The sequence below is a fragment of the Schistocerca piceifrons genome, chromosome 5 (genome assembly GCF_021461385.2).
Source record: "Schistocerca piceifrons isolate TAMUIC-IGC-003096 chromosome 5, iqSchPice1.1, whole genome shotgun sequence".
In the NCBI taxonomy this organism is placed as follows: Eukaryota; Metazoa; Arthropoda; class Insecta; order Orthoptera; family Acrididae; genus Schistocerca; species Schistocerca piceifrons.
The window spans coordinates 262,304,384-262,324,929 of record NC_060142.1 but is presented as its reverse complement, the minus strand read 5'-3'; the positions used below and the strand labels follow the sequence as shown (position 1 = coordinate 262,324,929).

Genomic DNA, 20,546 nt, shown 5'->3' with positions numbered 1-20,546 from the left:
TGAATGTAATATTCGGATGCGTCATAGTCAAGTCGTTTAAATAGCTGGGCATAACACTGCAAAGTGATATGAAATAGAACGAGCATGTGACAACTGTGGTAGGGATGGCAAACGAGATAATCTTAGGAAAGAGTGTTTCACTCATAAAGGATGCCGCATATATGACGCTGCTGCGACGTATTCGTGATTACTGCTTGAGTGTTTGGGATCCGTACCAGGTTGGAGTGATGGAAGATGTTGAAGTAGTTCAGTGCCGGGCTGCTGGATTTGTTATAGGTAGGTTCAAACAACACATAAGTGTTATGGAAAAGCTTCGGGAACTCTAATGGAAATCTCGGGAGGGGAGGCGACCCTCTTTTCGAGAAACGTTGTTGAGAAATTTATAGAACAGGCATTTGGAACAGACTGTTAAATGATTCTACTTCCGCCAATGTACATTGCGTTTAAGGACCATAAAGATAGGATACAAGAAATTAGGGCTCATATGGAGGCATGTAGAGAGTCGTTTTTCCCTCGTTCTGTTTGCGAGTAGAACAGAAAATGATATGACTAGTAGTGTACCCTCCACCATGCACCGTACGGTAGCTTGAGGAGTATCTATGAATATGTAATGTAGGTGTAGATTCAGCCCTCCATCAATCGGTGGACTACTCCTGGCAGCCGCTGACTTATTTTTTTGCACAAGTTATCACCTTCTCAGCAAAGATGGAGTATCTACAGTTGGGAACTTATTAACTATGGAACTTATTAACTATGTATGAAGCAATGGAGTACTTCTGACCACAGGTTGTGTCGAGACAGGTCGTGATATATACCAACCACACGCCCTTAACATACATTTTCAAGAAAAAACAGTAACACTTGCTCCCCATGGCAGTACAGTCAATTGGAATTCATTAACCCGTTCAGTACAGACATTTGCCACATATTGGGCATCACTAATGTGATTGTGGACTGTCTCTCGAGTGGCCAATGTCTTTACTCCACAGAACATTAAGGCATTTGCCAAGGAGCAACAAGAAGACTCGGAGTCGCACTTGATGGCACTGTGGCACTAAAATCACAGCTAGTCGACATGCTCAGTGTGAACATGAAATTGTAGTTTAAGGTGCCGCATGGCAGATCATGTTCTTTCATCCTCACTGCATTTCACAGGCTAGTGTCCCAGGTCTTACATAAAAGAAACAAACTGAAGAGCTAAGTTCATTGTGTTTTCCAAGAGTCATTCCAGGTTGAGTAACCTCCTCAGTGTCACATTATCTGTGTGGATACAAGATATTTCAGATGTTTTGTAGCTCAGGTTTCTGGAAGTAAATTATTCCATTGACTGAGAGTGAACTCTCGCACTTAATTTGACCATAAATTCACAAGCTTTATCCAGGAAAATCATCAAGTACTTAAAAGTTTAATTTTTAGGTAAGAGGATTTATTAAACAGCAAATCTTGTTTCACATGTTCTATTATTTGTCTGGGGTATTTCATTTGGGCTCTGTGGCATCCCAACAGTGTTAAAGCTGTGCTTGGCATCAAGATGTGCAAAGCTATCAAAGGCAGCAAAGACATTTTGTACAAACTATGAGGTCAAAGAATGCCAATGAGCAGAAGATTATAATGATAATGTTTATACTGATATATTGAAGCTTCTGTCTTTTTAGAGGACTGGAATTTCTTCAAACAAGTTGTAAATAGATGATTAACTTCTGCTCACATTTTGTAATTAGAGGCACAATAAAAGCCTTCTACAAATCAATGTGAATGAGTCCAGGTTTTAGCAGAAGTTGAGCTCTTCTACAGACATAAGAAGAATTATCAACGAGTCTGGAAGTTCACAGACTTTGCGGAGCTGAAGAGCAGCAAAGAGGTAAATTATAAACTAATTCAACCCTTACAGGTCGTTGAGTTTACTAGAATACATCTCTATTTTCCACAGGTTGAGGAATTTCATCTTCTTTTGCTTCTGCTGGGAAGCTGTATTCGTATGTAACCTTGTTGGTCTTTAGCTCTTCGGGTTATGCTGTGGTATTTTTGTTGAAAACCATATCTTGTGGAAAAATTGTTTTCATTGTTTTACGACCAGCCTATAATTGTTACTGTAGCCACTGTAACCAACCATTACCGTCTTCTTTGAGTTCCTTTGAAATTTCGGTCGAAACTGGTACTAGTATGCATGAAACTTTTGGCTCCAAGCCTTCAGCTCATATTTCCACAATTGAAAATAACCTCTGTCAAATTTCTGAATACTGAAAAACTTCTTTCAGTCCATCTCTTAGCTTATCATTTTCCAATTGAAAACCCTCCATGTAAATGAACTCACTTCAGAGTCTTGATTGACATGAAGAAAATAAAGTGTTATCCCTGTTAATAAACACATTTTACAGGGCCAATAACTTGTTGGGAAGACTGTAATTAAGTTATTACAGTTTGGGGTCAATATAGGATTTGTTATTTGAGTAAAGAACACAGCATTTGAAAGCTAATTCACAGAACAGAGTCCATTATTTTATTTATTTATTGTGAGTTTTGGCATGAAGGTCATACAGGCACCTCTCAGTGTTTTGAAGTTTTACCGAATAATGTTGCATTTATCAAGGAATTTCATAATCAGTTTTAAAGGTACAATATTATTTTGATGAAGGAGAATTTGTATAGTAGTTGGTAATGGTTGATTACATGGGATTAGTTGTTGTATGAAAATATGTGATCGATATTCCCTACTGATATTCCATCAAATTCACAATCAGGGTTATTTCGAGCATGTATTTGATGAAAGAAATGATCCAAGATTAAATCCTGAGTAAATTATGGAACATGCGAGAAAATTTTTATTCTTCTTAATTGAGTGGAAACAGATTGTTTCACATGTATTTAACAATAATATTTCCCTTTGATGCATACTGTTAATTATCATTCTTCTTCACACTGACGTCTTGTTTTTCTGTATAGAATAGTCTTCAGGTCTAATGATGATAATAAGATGTTTTAATAGTGCCATTTTGAGTGGCAGTTTTCGTTAAGTCGTTGACCATTTCATTATATTTAATGTTAGAATGTCCTTTGAGCCACATAAATTTTAACTTCTTTCCAAGTTATTCGTTTTCCTTCATAGCTTTCATGTCATTAATACTAGTGTATTAGTTTTCTTGAGAATGGCGGGTGTCTTTATATCTTGGAGTGAGCTTCTGCAGTCCATGAAAATCACAATCTTTCTCATTGGAATGTTCTCGGAATATTTTGAAGCTGTGGGAATAGCAGAAGCTTTTGGTGAGAAACATGAAGTTTCACTGGAAAGCGAAATCAGTGTACTAGGGGATATGAATGTGCAACCCACTTTCCCATTATCTTGGGTTTTGGAGCCATCATTATTAATACGGAAATATTCTGGGTCGTGTGGCTAGGGCCTCCCATCGGGTCGAACGTTCGCCTCATGAAAGTCTTTCGTTTAGACTCCGCTTCGGCGACTTGCGCGTCAATGAGGTTGAAATGGTTATGATTAGGACAGCACAACACTCAGTCCAGGACAACACAACACTCAGTCCGTGAGTGGAGAAAATCTCCGACCCAGCCGGGAATCTAACCTGGGCCCTTAGGATGGACATTCTGTTACACTGACCACTCAGCTACAGGGGGCCGACAATATTCTGGGTAATTATCAGTGATGCAATGTTTACTAATTTTTGTACTCCAGCATTTGCTTTTATTGTGACACAGAAGACATTAACTACTGCTATTATTTTGTTATAACGATAATCTGAATTATGATACACTGGTGCTCTTCAGAGTTTAGGTAGAATGTCCTTTAAATCTATGGCGTTTGTACTTAATTCCGTTTTTAGGGCCATGTTTATTCTCTCTCTAGTCGTGTGTTCTTGACACAATCCGTCGAATTTATGCGTCCATTGCTTTTCAATTGCAGAAAATCTGTTCAGTAGGAATATGTCTGTCATTAATTTCCATTGTAAGGCACTCTGCAAATTTTTGGCTTCTGCTAACAAGACATTTGTTGGCGTGGAAGACATAGCTCCTAGGTAAGTCCTGATGCAGCTGAACTGGATTTTCTCTAGTTTTGTAATTGATTTTCTGTTGCCTCTACAGAATAACATGCTTCCATAGTCGAGTTTAGACCCCCAATGTATTAATAGCAGTATATTATAGTCGACTCCCTACCATACTCTTGTAACTGAGCACAACACACTGAGACAACGCTGGATCTTTTATATAAGGTATGCAATATGTCCCTCTCACCATAGGTGAGAGTTTATTACCATACCTCGGAATTCTGGAAAAACTGGTCATTTAAAGTTACATGTGTTAGTCCCTGTGGAAGTTTTCAGCTGACAGATTGAACCAAAGTCGTATTAAGGACTGGGTACTGCAGATCTTTAGACGCGAACGAAGTTCCTTATTTCGATATTTCTGTACTCATTACTCTACTCATTTCTTTAAGCCTGCTATTGGACATATATATCATCAACATATTGTAGTACTTGACTAATTTTTGGCAGCCTGGTTCCCATGCCTGCTGTGTAATAGGATTCAATATCGATCCCTGTGGAAGGACAACAGTGACATACCTTTGTCTTACAATTTTATTTATTGGGCGAAAGCGAAAGTCCTCCTAACGAAAAGTTTGCTTATTCCATAAACAAAATTATAGAGCAAACCTATCTCTATCACCCTTTGCAATAGTATAGGAATGATTACATTATTATATGCTCCTTTCAGTATCTACAAACATGGAGTAATATTGTCTTTTTTCAAATGCATTTTCTATGTTCTAAGTAAGTTGTATCTGTATATTTAATGTAGAGTGATGGTTCGAAAACCCATTGTGATAAACTGGTAGTAGGTTATTAGTTTTGAGGTATCATTCAAGTCGATTTTTAGTTGTTTTCGAAATGCTCAGTGATAGTGCTTTGGGTTTATAGAAATCGGCTGATGCTGGATCCTTTCCAGGATTCGGAATTGATGTAATGATCTATGTAGTCCAGTCTTCAGGAAATTATTTGTACAACTATATTTAACTGTAGATATCCAACAGCCTCCCTTTTGCAGATTAATTCTGCAGCATTTCCTAATAAATATTGTCCACGTCTGGGGTTGTGTTCACTGAGAGGATTAAGGCTATTGATAGTTTTTCCTTTGTATGCAGTGAGCATTGGAAATGTTGTGGTACTTTTCCTGGAGCATTCAAAGGTACTGCGGGTACTGAGGGACATGCTATTTGTCTAGAAATATGTCTATGAGTAATTCATCCCTCCTTTTGAAACTGATATTTTCTTGATTCCTATGTCAAAGAGCTTTAATATATATATGCAGGGTGTTCCATTGATAGTGACTGGGCCAAATAGCTCACGAAATAAGCATCAAACGAAAATACTACAAAGAATGAAACTCGTCTAGCTTGAAGTGAGAAACCAAATGGTGATATGGTTGGCCCGCTAGATGGCGCACTGCTTTTTTAACCCTTTCAGATCCTGTGGTTAAAATTGTGTACATTAATTTTCATGACGTCTTAACTGCAATAGAAATATTTTTCCTCAGTTGGGAGCTGATGTACACATTTGTTAATGTTCATTCTTTTCACCGTGCACAAGTGCTGCCATCTGTTGTGCAGCGCTATAAACATATCAACAGATTAATGTAGCAGTGCAGAGCAGTTTGTGACCTTGAAAGTACCTGCTAGTCTTTGGTAAGCTATAACTGGCAGTATAGTTAAGTACCAGTATTGTCCTTTTGCAGGAACATCGTAGAATGTTCGATTTATTTATTACAACAATCAATATTTCAAAATCATTTGTTTTAGTCAAAAAAAGAAGTGATGTCTTTCTGTGTGCACAGCTGTAGCCATGAGGTCTCAAGAACAATGTTTAACATAACATTGGGCATCTTGTGTTTCCTTCACATGAAGTGCTTGTTGGAACAGTTTCTTTTTATCCTGAAGATTGTATGAGTTTTGACTGGGATTTATTCAAAACATATGAAGTATGTTGTACAGGGTGATTCAAAAAGAATACCACAACTTTAGGAATTTAAAACTCTGCAACGACAAAAGGCAGAGCTAAGCACTATCTGTCGGCGAATTAAGGGAGCTATAAAGTTTCATTTAGTTGTACATTTGTTCGCTTGAGGCGCTGTTGACTAGGCGTCAGCGTCAGTTGATACTAAGGTGGCGACCGCTGAACAGAAAGCTTTTTGTGTTATTGAGTATGGCAGAAGTGAATCGATGACAGTTGTTCAGCGTGCATTTCGAACGAAGTATGGAGCGCCACCACATTGGCACTTATCTGTCCGTAACTACCTGAACGTCAACTACCCAAGGCGATGGATCGGCCGCCAGGCAGCCCGTGACAGAGCACTTCATCACTGGCCTCCAAGAAGCCCTGATCTTACCCCCTGCGATTTTTTCTTATGGGGGTATGTTAAGGATATGGTGTTTCGGCCACCTCTCCCAGCCACCATTGATGATTTGAAACGAGAAACAACAGCAGCTATCCAAACTGTTACGTCTGTTATGCTACAGAGAGTGTGGAACGAGTTGGAGTATCGGGTTGATATTGCTCGTGTGTCTGGAGGGGGCCATATTGAACATCTCTGAACTTGTTTTTGAGTGAAAAAAAACCTTTTTAAATACTCTTTGTAATGATGTATAACAGAAGGTAATATTATGTTTCTTTCATTAAATACACATTTTTAAAGTTGTGGTATTCTTTTTGAATCACCCTGTATTACTAGGTATTGTTATGAGCAACAATTGGGAAAATAGACATAGCATGGAAGCTCCAGTTGATGACAATGTTGTTAAGTCTACTGTAAATTATTATTTTAGGGAAATACCACTACTGATATTATTATTTGTGAATATTTCAGTTCTGTTCATCATGTCGAAGAAACAGTATTTCAACACTGAGCAAGATGCAGATGCCATTTTAGAGATGCTGCTGAATGGAGAGGTGTCAGATCTCGATTTATCATAAGATGAAGAATTAGTTCCTGATGTAGAATCCTACTGTACTTCAAGAGAGAAGGAAGTGTGAGTGGGGACTGAGAAAATAAACAGGGGAGAAACCAATGGCGTGTCAACTGCAAATAATGAAAGTGGTGTGTGCAGTGACAATGATAACAACGTTAGTGATATTCAAGACAGTGATCAACTTACCAACAATGAGCTCAGTGATGTAAAATACATTTTGTCAGAAAAAAAGCACATCAAGTGGCGTCATCGTCCTCTCTCTATACTGGATTCATATTACGAATGGGAACAATCTATTGAAGAACAGGAAATACTTTCTCCTTCAACTTATTTCAGCAAGTACATTACCAATGATCTGTTCAGTACTATGGCTGATATGACAAACCTATATGCCTTGCACAGTGGAACAATTAGCAATTTCAAACAAAGTACACCAGCGGAACTCCAAATCTTGTTTGGGCTTCATATAATTATGGGAACTTTAAAATTTTCTAGAGTCGGAATTTATTGGGACACAACATTGAAAATGCAGTTATTCTTGGACAGTATGCCCAGAAATAGATTTTTCCAACTCAAAATAAATTTACATCTTGTTAACAACACGACTATACCAGCAGACAATAAAGAAAAGTACTACAAAGTTCGGCCTGTATATACTGCCATCCATAACAGATGTCTGGAGTTATCTGTGGAGGAAGAGCTTGCTGTTGATGGGGCAATGATCCCATTCCCAGGGAAGCTGTCAGTCAGTCAAACAGTATGTGAAGGGAAAGCCTTCTCCGAGGGGTATCAAAATGTACATGTTATGTGGTAAGAGTGGACAAGCCTATGATATTATTCTTTATCAGGGAGCATCGACTGAATTTCAGGCATCTTTGTTAAAGGAATTTGGCCAAGGTCCAACAGTAGTTTTACAACTAGCCCACAGAATAAAAAACCAAATGGGACATAATTTATTTTCTTCATACAAGCTTTTCCCAGCGGTGAAACAAGAAAAAAGTTGTGCTGCTGGAACTGTCAGAGTTAATCATTTTGCAAATCCTCCTTTAGTACCAGATAAGGAGGCAATGAAGAAGGAAAGAGGATTTTCAGAAGAAATTTGTAGCGCAGATGATATAGCACCGGTAAAATGGGTTGACAACAAAACAGTTGTTCTAGGCTCTAATTTTGTTGGAAAAGGAGAAATTGACAAAAGTTGAATGCTGGGACAAAATAGAAAGTAAATATGTTACTATCGATCGACCAGAGATTGTAAAATGCTACAACCATGGCATGGGTGGAGTTGATCTTTTCGATCAATTGATGTCATACTACAGAATTTTTATAAAGTCAGAAAATGGACACTCATAGCTATTTTCCATGCTGTAGATTTTGCTGTGGTACAGAGCTGGCTCGAATACAGGAAAAATGCCAATGCAGTTGGTCTACCAACGAAGCTTCCGTATGAAGCTGGCTGATGTTCTAGAGTTAAGTGGGATGGATACCTCGAATAGAAAACGAGGCCGACCATCTGCCACACCTCCAGATACACCTGTTCAAAGATGACGACTAGAAACTAGGCCTCCTGAGGAGTTTCAGTATGATGGAACACAACACTTGCCTCTTCATGAAAGTGGTGCACTACCTACCAGGTGCAAATTTCCGGGATGCAATGGATGTTCACAAATAAAATGTGAAAAATATAATGTACATATTTGTTTGTCAAAGGAAAAAAACTGTTTCTGTTCATTTCATGTCAATTAGAACCACATAATTAACATAATTCCTGACTCATATCAGTTTTAATTGAAACTATGGAGAATTTTGTATGTATTTTGTATGTAAATGATTTCAAATTTCTGTGTAATGTTTAAATAAATTTGTTTTGTTTGCTATGATTTCAGTGTTGATTAAGCCTCAGTGTACACAAATGTGTACAAAAATTTTTTCGATAATGGTAACATATCTTTTTATAAATATTGCTTCTAAAATCATTAAACAATCATCCAAGTCCATTACAGTATTTTAAAAAATTTTCCTTCTTCCAGAAAAAATTCGGGTCTGAAATGGTTAAAAATAGGAACCCCCATTTTTTATTACATATTTGTGTTGTACGTAAAGAAATATGAATGTTTTAGTTGGACCACTTTTTTCGCTTTGTGATAGATGGCGCTGTAATAGTCACAAACGTGTAAGTACGTGGTATCACGTAACATTCCGCCAGTCCGCCAGTGTGGATGGTATTTGTTTAGTGATACATTACCCGTGTTAAAATGAACAGTTTACCATTTGCGGAAAAGGTCGACATTGTGTTGATGTATGGCTATTGTGATCAAAATTCCAAAGAGGCGTATGCTATGTATGCTGCTCAGTATCCTGGACGACATCATCCAAGTGTCTGGACGGTTCGCCGGATAGTTACGTTATTTAGGGGAACAGGAAGTGTTCAGCCACATGTGAAACGTCATCCACGACCTACAACAAATGATGATGCCCAAGTAGGTGTTTTAGCTGCTGTCGCGGCTAATCTGCACACAGTAGCAGACAAATTGCGCGAGAATCGGCAATCTCAAAAACTTCGGTCCTGAGAAAGCTACATGAACATCGATTGCACCCTTACCATATTTCTATGCACCAGGAATTGCATGGGGACGACTTTGAACGTCGTGTACAGTTCTGCCACTGGGCACAAGAGAAATTACGGGACGATGACAGATTTTTTGCACGCGTTCTATTTAGCGACGAAGCGTCATTCACCAACAGCGGTAACGTAAACCGCCCAGGTCGCAGATGTTCCACTTGTCGCAGCCATCATGGATTTTCCGATGCCCAATAGTGCATATTATGCCAGTGTACGTTACCACTGTTGGTGAATTAGTATCTTTATGTAATTTTTTACAAAACGCTATCTATCTGCCTTTCTTCTTTTTCTTTGAAATACACTTCATTTGGGTGTCTATTCCTTAATACTGTAAAAAAATTTTTGCGTGATTGGTTTGCATGATATTCTGTCAAAGCGTTTTTTCTTATTAGTGTTGCTGTTGAACATTCTACATCCCACAAAATGGTTGGATTTTTCATTGGTTTATTTGATATTTTCTTCAATGTGATTAATTTGGCAGTTGCTTTGTTAGTGAGACCGATAAATGCTTTCTTTATACTGACACTCTACATTGCGGTATATTCTTAGTTCTAAAATTAGCGGTTGACTTTGTATCTTGTATTCTCCCCAATGCATTTCTTTTATTCTTCAGTTTGCAGTTATCTCTACTTCCTTGTCCAATTTTGGAGTTATTACTAGGTTAATTTCAATTGAGAGATGATCTGAGCCCAGTATACCACTCTGAACTGTCCAGTGAACTAAAGCAGAATTTTTTAGTGAACTTAATTTTAGGTCTGCTGCTGCCTGTCGTCTGCCCACACTAAATTCTGTCGACCATCTCGTGTTGTTAGTTAGTACTATACCTATAGTCTTCAATTATCAGTTCCATATGTGTCCCCTTGTCGTTTATTAATCTACACCTACACAAAACATTATATGCATTAAAGGCACTACACGATAGATATGGCAGTTGCATATGGATAAAAATCTTTCTCCATGTTCTGCCCTGATTTCTGGTTCTTAGTGGGCAGTAATCAGAGATTAGAGAGAATCAATGCATATATGCATGAATTCTAACAGCTACTTCCTGCAGCTCTTCTTTCAGTGGTAAAATTGTATAAGAAAGATTCCTTCAGAAGGAATCACTATGCCTCATCTCCCATCCGTTCTGTTTTTTCTTATAACTTTGTATGCTGGTAACACTATGCTTAAAGTAGGAAGCTGTGACAGTCTTTATTGGTTACTGATGATCGTGTATTCAAGTGTAAAATTTTAAGCATTATCTTGTTTAATAACCTGTTTGATGTTTTCCTGATTTCTTACAGATGAATATTTTCACCTCTGATTGATTTTATTTGTTTCACTATAGTCAATATTAAGCTGAATATACTGTCCACTATGTTTTCTTTGTGAGGTGAAGGTGTGTATGGATTTGAAATTATTGATGGTATTTTTCACTGATAAGGTACATGAATTGATTGATATACAGTCCAGTTGCTAGTGTTTGTTTTCATGTGGTGTCATGGAGTGAAAAGAATTGCTGTTGGCAGTAGTTGTTGGTTTGTTTTGTTTTCCTCATGTTCACCATCTGTTCTCTTTTGTGGAGAAAATTCTTCAGTGTTATTTATCCAGCATCGCATACCAGGGTATTATTTTGAAGATAGTGTCCTACTAAATTGTTTGCTGCAGTGGTATAGCTATATGAATTTCACATGTTGCTTGCCTAGGTGTAAGATATGTTGTTATAGATAGTTACTTCTTGTGTTTGCTTCCTTCTGGTGTAGTCATTGCATCTTTTGTCTGTGGCTAGGTGATTTTCTTGGCATTAGAAAGATACGGTGGATGGAGATGAGCACGCATTTTATGTGTGTTCTCCACTGAATCTTTCGCATCTAGACTGTCCTCTACGTTTGTTGCTAATGTGAGTGTAGCAAAGGCATTTAAAACATTGTCTCACTGGTATCAAATGTTAATCCACAAGTTTGGTGTTTCCAGTACATTTCAGTTCCATTTTGCATGACTCGTTATGAAAACCTTCGAACCTTTATAACTTAGATCAATGATGATAATGTCCAGTATTTCCTCTTCACATATTGAGAGTTTAATGACTCTGGTTGCATCTTATTTGTTCATCACTTTTGTGGGAACGTACACATTCCAATTATTATCTTTAAAACTTTTTCCTGGATTAACTAGTTTTTGAAACTTTATTTTTACATGGTTCTTGTTGGTGATTGACAGATTCACAGTATCAGATTTCATAATCGGTACTTTTGTATGAATTTGGTTGCCCACAGCCATTGGGTGGAATGTACCAATATTTTTCTCGAGATCGTCGGAGTACAGTACATATGGTCGCTGATCTGTTTTGTTATATTTCTTCTGCCCACAGCCATTAGATGGAGTTTACTAATATTTTTCTCGAGATTTTCTACGTTCAATACATTTGATCCCGTACCTGTCTTCTTACATCTGTTCTGAGATGTTCATCGTTCGTTATCAGTCATGCTATCTCCTACGTGTGCTATTTTTTTTGTTTTATTCCAATCTAACACTTGTTTTCGATTATGCAAGATTCTTTGGTTTTTTAGAGACTTCGCTGTACTTTCCAGTCGTCGTTTTTTCCTCGTTCTTTTATTCGTCGTCCTCTTGTCTTTAGCAACGTCCATCTCAATGTCGTCTGTGAGATAGTGAAAGTTTATCCTTACTATAGTATTCATTGTGGTAGAGGATGTCTTACCTGGGCTGTGAGTAGTATTTGATACCAAGTGATTTTCCGGCTGCGTCTTTTCCACCTCTGTTTTTTCTGGAAGTCACTGTAGCTTCAGTATCCATATTGAAGTCCTCCTCGTGCATGACCTGTGCCAAATTATCGACAGTCGCCAAAGTGTCAAGATTTTCGGACAAAATTCGACATACTCGTCTAGATAATCCACGTTAACCATAGTGGAGTATCCACTTAAGTCCTTTTTAGGTCCAAATATAAGTGTTTTCAGTCTTTTCTAACTTCGAAAGATTACAGGCACTGAGTGTCCCGATTGCTGTGCTAGATTCCATTATCAGTGATAACAAGACAAATTAGTACGCGAAGGAATAAAAGATCGTGTGTTAGTTGGAGGCGGCAAAGATGTAAAAACATCATACGCATTATTGCCTACCTGCACGCAGACATTAGAAGGTAATCATCACAACAACCCAGTTCTCCATGGTGATTATACATAGTAACGTAGTTTAACACTTGAATGTTTGCATCAGCTTTCGTTACTCTTCTTTATTAACTGACATAGTATGCTGCTCCATTCGTAAGGAACTTATTGTATATTTCGAGCTCTATAACATTCGAATGATAGATATCAATATAGTTTTTCGTAACTCAACACTGATTGAATTAGTTTAGAGCAATCGGTTTAGAGAAAACAGAATTCATCACTTTGAGAGATATACAGGCATACTCTCTACATTTCAAAAAATTGAGAAGTTTGCTGCTATGTTATTTCGACTCTTATAAATGCTTTTGTATTGTTAAAATAACATTTACACATGCACGAAACGAATGTGCGTGCAAAATCCATTCTTTTGTTCGATGTTGTTTACTTCTCGGGTCACGTATTGAATAATATCTTTGGGGTACATGGGGGACTGTCTTCCTGCTTATGAATTTGTATGTAGACGTTTCAAAGTAATTGTTATCAGGTGCCCTACGTGTCAGAGATGTGTTGTTGTGTAAAGAAAGTTGTAGTTTGTGTGGGAAGTTATTGAAATTTATTTTTTTGTAAATTTTTGTCGTATGCGTTTGTCCTTAGAGTCTATGAGAATTATATGTGGTAGCATCATTGTACGTCAACATGTTCTGGACTGTTGTTTTTGTTGTTGGAGTGACATTTTTTCACCCTTCGGAACAGTTTTATTTGCCGGGCCTCGCCCCTGTCAATTACTGTAAGCAGGGTGAGGACATCCCCACGACTTGTGAGGTAATTGCTGTCAAAATCTTGATTTATTTCCAAATAATGAAAGTGCTGTAAATATGAGAGTTTTTAACTCAGGCAGATAATATGAAAGGCTGAAGAGTTTCATGCCTAGGACCTTGATACGTGGCATGCAGGGCATTTTGCTTTACAATTACATTCCCTGTTATTTGCAGTGTGCTGCACTGTTTTACAACGGTGCGGAGGAAACAAGTGTTCAAATAAAAGTCACTTGTCAATTGTAAAATGTTTGTGTGATCTTACCACAATGAAAACAATGATTAATTGCACAATTATCCATCAAACTCTGCATATCGTCGTCAGTGAACACGTTGCCACATTAGTATGTAAACGTCAGCCAGCGGCATGCAATGTTTTAGGAAAGAACCAGTTCGTCCCTGTTATGGGCAGTGTGATTTAAAATAGAATTTCCTGCCATCAGTAGGTGATTACTTGAATTTGCAGATACTGAGTTTGACTGGTGTATAATAGTGGATTCCCCCATGATATTTTGGTTGTGGTAACTTGACTGATTTGCCGTGCACATTGAAGTGTGGTTTGGATTGGAAAGTAACAGGTTGATTGATAGTTTGTGAAGTAAACGAATATGAATGTGCCGTAAGCGTTGTGTTAACAAATTTGCATTTAATTTAGCCTGATGTCTAATTTCACTGTGTATTTAACGATCGTTTCGTTATAAAAACTAAAACTGCTCGGAAATTCAGAAAACTTATAGGGCCTACCAGTATTAGAAAATAGACATGCCATAGACTAGTATTTTGGCAAATGCTGTGCCCATATATGTTACTTAACAAACGAAATATACAAGATTTTCCCCACTTGATTTTTAGCAATGTTTATATCTGTTGTCTTGTGCACCTGCCACCTCATATATAAATCAGTAGAAGGTCATTTACTTATTTATTGGGATATTACTATTTCATCTTAGGCCTCTGTCTGCTGTAACGATCAAACAGTAGTCCTACTGCGTGTAGGTCTAGATGAATTGAAGTGGACATTGCTGTGTGCACCAGTCAATCTTAGTGTGGCATGCAACATAAAAATCTGTGGCCACCTACGCAGTACTGTAAAGAAGTTAATAGGTAGTGAAAGTAATGTCAAACACAAATTGAAATCATATATTTGTCTGGACATAGTTAAATGTAAAATACTGTAGGCTATTTCATGTAGTATATCAACTAAATTGACTGATTAATGAGAGATTTGAAATTTTAGTTGGTGGGGGTTTTCAAAAGAAAAATCTAAAATTCATTCTTTTTGAAGGTCTCTCTTTTTATGGATTAGTTTATTAGATAAACTGTTACTTTGTGCACTTTAGTGTTCTATCTTATTATTAAGATAGCTTATGTGATGCTGGACATGTATTATTTGAAGTTGTGATATTATAGAAGCAAAGAAACAATGTAGGCCTACATATTCTAGGAGTACGTTTAAAAAATCAGCATCAAATGCTAGTTTCATGTATGTATGTTGGAGGGGGGGGGAGACAAAGTAGATGATCAGCACAACGAGAGGTGTAAGTTAAGTTCCCAGTCAGCCATCGAGATTTATGTTTTTTACGGTTTCTTGTATTTATTGGTTCCTGGAAATTGACGGGTATGGCAAGGACATTGATTGCTCATCTTTTAGATCTGCTCTCATTTCCAAAAACTGTGAAGAAAACTCTGAAATTTACTCCTTAACACCATGAATTGTTGGGGCACATACTATGATCTGGCAGTGTGGTATCGTGAACATAACAGTCAACCAGTATTTTTTCTTCTTTTACAGTCAGTTGTTACCCTGTACGTGAATCGACTGAACACCGAGGAGTCAGTGATACCCTATGAATATCAACAGTAAGTAGTTGAATTGAATGTGATAATCACAAGTGATGTCTAGTTTTTTTTTTACTCTATTAATTGTGTAATTAAGCATACCAGCATTTGGAAAGTGTCCAATTCCCTGTGTTTGCTTTGATCCATGACGTCATCGGTATGGTTGAAGCGTCTACTTCGAGCATATACAGAATGGCAACGATATTGTCACTACATAAACATGCCAACAGACGTGAACAAAAATAAAAAGACACAAGAATGTCTCACTACAACAGTAAAATGAAGCTAACGGGACAACTGCAGGAAATAGGGGGTTTAGGGGGATGCACAAGGTAAATATATAACAGTACAGAACACTGCACCATAACCCCCTGCCCACAGAGAAAAAGAACTGTATTATGACATAATGCTACAGCCACAAAACAAATGGGAATCATACTACACTTCACTCGACCTATATAGCTCAAGTCCATGGGACATTTCCATTGACTTATATAGCTCAAACGAAGCCCTTAATACCAACACCAACCACTCCGAAAAGTGGACTTTGTCATTTCCCTTGAGATAGATCTGAAATGCCACTGTTGATACATACCGGCAAACCACAAAAAAAGAGGAAAAAAAACCTTGAATTTCACGCATCTACGTAACTCACAAAACACCACTGAAACAACAACAACAACTCGAAAACCCAAAAACCTCCATTTCACTAGATCAGTTAAAACACAATCGAAATACAATAAATATAAAACAGATAGATCATCAGAACAACTACAGAATAAACTCAAAACATAACTAACTTACCAACAAAGGCCTCCGACAAAATCATGTAGGTTTGCTGCGCTGAGCCCCCCCTCCCCCCACATGCAAAGTGCCGAAAAACACTTACACGTCAGCATCCACAACTAGAGGGCACCATCAAATACAGCAACATGTCATCTACATACACAAACCAATTCAAAAACATTGTGCCATATTATCGCACACACCACCACCATTATGTCACGGGTCCAAGAAGACGGGTGGAATCGGACACTTCCAGTGACCCAGTATACCTTGCAGCTAATTTAAAAATCTGAAATCTTTGTTATTGTCAAGATTATGAGAAGTTGCTACTCACCATATAGCGGAGATGCTGAGTTGCAGATAGGCACAACAAAAAGTGTTTCACACTTAAAGCTTTCGGCCAGTGGCCTGCGAGCAGCAGCACCAGTGCATAATGGGCGTGGCAACTGGGTGGGGGTAAGGAGGAGGCTGGGGCAAGAAGGATGACGGATAGTATGGTGAGGATGGTGGACAGTGAAATGAAATGCTGCTGGTTAGCGGGAGGGGGGGGGGGAGTAGCGGAAAAGGAGACATTGAGAGAAAAAGATAAAAAGACTGGGTGTGGTGGTGGAATGGGAGCAGGGAAGGGGCTAAATGGGTGAGGACAGCGACTAATGAAGGTTGAGGTCAGCAACTAATGAATGTCAGTGACTAATGAAGGTTGAGGCCAGGAGGGTTATGGTAACATAGGATGTATTGCAGGGACAGTTCCCACCTGTGCAATTCAGAAAAGCTGGTGTTGGTGGGGAGGATCCATATGGCACAGGCTGTGAAGCAGTCATTGAAATTAAGGATTTCATGTTTGACAGCATGTTCAGCAACAGGGTGGTCCACTTTTTTCTCGGCCGCAGTTTGTCTGTGGCCATTTGTGCGGGCAGACAGCTCTTTGGTTGTTATTCCTACACAGAATGCAGCACATTGGTTGCAGCTTAGCTTGTAGATCACATTACTGATTTCACAAATAGCTGTGCCTTTGGTGGGATGGGTGGTGTTAGTGTTAGGTTCGGTGGAAGGCGGAATACCACTGTGGAAGGGGTGGGAAGGATAGTGGGCAGGACATTTCTCATTTCAGAGCAAGATGAGAGGTAATCAAAACCCTCATAATATTGTTACATTCCATCCTGGATTTTTCATTGTTTGATTATTGTCTGGATTATAATCGATGTCACTAGACTTTTTAATAACATTGATGTTTGTTCGGAAAGACTCATAAGATGTTTTCTAAACTGCCATTCACTTAGAGAGAGAATTATTTTGAATGTAATAACAAATCATTGGAATCTGCATTCACTGCTCAATCTCTTAACTTATTTCTACATCTATACTCTGCAAACCACTGTGAGGTGCATGCCAGAGGATGTATCCTGCTGTACCAATTAGTAGGGTTTCTTCCCATTCCATTCACATATGGAGCACGGGAGGAATGATTGTTTGAAAGTATCTTGTGTATGCAGTAGTTATTCTGATCTTATCCTCATGATCCATATCTGAGCGATACATAAAGGGTGGTAGTGTATTCCTAGGACCATCATTTAAAGCTGGTTCTTGAAATATTTTTTACAGACTTTCATGGGAAAGTTTAGGTCTGTTTCAAGACTTTGCCAGTTTAGTGTCTTCAGTATTTCTGTGACACACTTCAGCAAAACAAACAAAGCTGTGGTAACTCGTGCTGTCCTTCTCTGTATACATTCAAATCCCCTGTTAGTCCTATTTGGTATGGGTACTTGGTGGAAATATGGTAACACTTGCTGCATAAGTAGCCTTTTGTAGACTCCATGTCTCCCTGGATAGTGCTAAAATAGCAGGCACCTTTTGGTACACAAACTGCAGTGGCTAGGTTTGAGTTAACACAGTATTACAGAGCAGCGTCTGATAGTCTCTATCAATCTCTTATTGTTATAAAGCTCTGTATTTGCTTCAGTGAAGGGGGGTTCTGTGGTTGCTCATTGTATGTCTTAAGGGCTGTAGTCTAATTGTCAAAGTGACAAGAATGCTGCCCCAATTAAGTAGACTTTTATTAAGACAAAACATTTGATAATGGGAGAACTCTGGATCATCTATCACATGGGTGTGGTGATCCCATTATTGCTGAGCCAGGGCTGGCAAGCACCACCAGCTCTCTTGTTATTCAAACCTCATAGCATGCTTCAGCAGCATCTATTTGGCACAAAGATGAAACATTGTACAGGGCACACATACGCTGACTTGTGGTATGGATGTTACTACTTCAGTCATTAACCATTTGGGTATTTCTGGATTCCACAGAGAGTGGGAGGAGGCAGCAGTCACTGATGTGAGAAACATTATGAGCAGAAGCTTGGATAATCATTAACAAAAATAAAAAATAGTGCCTTTATTCTGACATTTTCTGACGTTACCTGAATATATTACAGCAGATTGGAGAGTGTGAATTGGCTAGCACTTTCCTGTTTTTTATTTTTTACTTCAGTGATCAGCCGGCCACACATGTGAAAATAAGTTTCAAGTAGTCTTATTTTGCTGTTAACAACCAGAGAAATAAAAACAGATGGAAGCTCATTGAAGCTTTTCGGTAATGCTGTTGTGCACAGCAAGGCCTAAACGAAGGAAGACTGGTTTAGCATAATGAGGAAAAATCACTGGCTGCTGCAAGGAATAGCAGCTGAACTAAACTTAAATAAATGAAACATATTGCACTTAAAAAGGGAAGATATCTATTACTGTTTGATTATGCTGTTGGTGAAAAATTACTGGAAACATCAACAACTGTAAAGTACTCTCCAGTAATTGTCTGGAGCCATCGAAAAAAGGTGACCATATACAACAAATGCAGGAAAATGAGATGTCAGACTGAGATTCAGTAAGAGAATCCTAAGGAAATATGATTTTGTGAACGTTCATTTAGTGTTGGCAGTTTTTGCATGACTTGTGGATCTTGGTAATGACGCGACGAACCATTCGAAGTGAAGATTGTCGGTCATCAGTTACATGGAGGTAACAAATGACTTTGTGCTTCTGCATTTGTTTTGCTTCATAAACAGTTGTGCATTGCTTTCTGCATTATATAAATGACCGCCACTATAAATGGACTTTGATGCAAATATGGTCGCTGTGTTATTAGGTTCCTGCCTAACCACATACTTGGAAACTGTGACATGTAAGTAGAAAAGAGCGATTTTTTTTTTTTTTTTAGAACAGGACTCTTAATATGTTTGCTATTTAAGCTGTGCAAATAGGTTCCTGCCTAACCACATACTTCAAATTCATGATGTATTTGTAGAAAAGAGCAAATTATATCTGTTTCTAGCAGTACCCATTTGAAACACCACTCTGCTGTTTCACCTTGCAAAGTAAATCGACCCTGTATAAGTTACAATCAACCATGAAAACTCCTAAAATACTCCCACGAATAAAGAACACACTGAAAAATGTGTAAATACCTAACTAACTTTAGAATCCATAATAACCAAATTAACCCACATTCTCCCATCTTCAAACAAAACTGCAATAAACCATGAAAAAAATATACACACACTTCTATACTCCACAAACCATGTGAAGTGCATCGCAGAGGGTCCCATCATACCAGTGATAAGGGTCTCCTCCTGTTCCATTCACGTGTGTAGCACGAGAAGAATGATAGTTTGACTGCTTTTGTGTATGCTGCAGTTATTCTAACCTTGTCCTCACAGTCCCTATGTGAGCAGTAGGTAGGGAGTTGTAGTATATTCCAAGTCATCATTTAAAGTTGGTTCTTGAAACTTTGTTAGAAGATTTTCTGAGGATAGTTTACGTCTCTCCTCAAGAGTCGGCCAGTTCTGTTTCTTCAACATCTCTGTGACACACTCGCATGGATAAAACAAACCTGTGATCATTTGTGCTGCACTTCTTTGTGTACATTCAATACCCCATGTTAGTCCTGTTTGGTATAGGTCCCACACACTTGACCAATATTCTAGAATGGATCATATGAAAGGTTTGTAGGCAATCTCCTTTGTAGACTGATTGCTCTTTCTCTACATTGTACTAATAAACCTAAGTCTGCCACATGCTCTACTCACAACTGAGCCTCTGTGATTATTCCATTTCACATCCCTAGAAAGTGTTACACCCAGCTATTTATATGAGTTGGCTGATTCCAACTGTGACTCATATTATAGTCACAGGATATAACATTTTTTCATTATGTGAAGTTCACAGTTTTACACCACCGAACATTTGAAGCAAGTTGTGAGTCACTGCATTAGTTTGAACTCTCATTGAGATCTGACTAAATATTTATGCAACTTTTTACAAACAGTACTTCATTAAAGGTGACTGTGTCACAAAAAGACTGAAGTTACTATTGATATTGTCCACAAGGTCATTAATATACAACTTGAATAGCA

The 20,546-nt window shown here is 38.2% G+C and overlaps 1 protein-coding gene across 2 annotated transcripts in view; it reads left to right on the top strand.

Moving 5' to 3' along the window:
• Positions 1 to 13,194: 13,194 nt before the first annotated feature.
• Positions 13,195 to 20,546, top strand: part of LOC124797902 (transmembrane 9 superfamily member 2) — a 141,593-nt gene continuing 134,241 nt past the window's right edge. The window contains exons 1-2 of one of the 2 annotated variants that reach the window (XM_047261020.1): positions 13,195 to 13,522; positions 15,308 to 15,375. In XM_047261020.1, coding sequence (XP_047116976.1) covers positions 13,397 to 13,522; positions 15,308 to 15,375 — 194 coding nt within the window. In that variant the 5' untranslated portion in view covers positions 13,195 to 13,396. The remainder of the gene's footprint in view (positions 13,523 to 15,307; positions 15,376 to 20,546) is intronic. The other variant, XM_047261021.1, reaches the window with a different exon arrangement.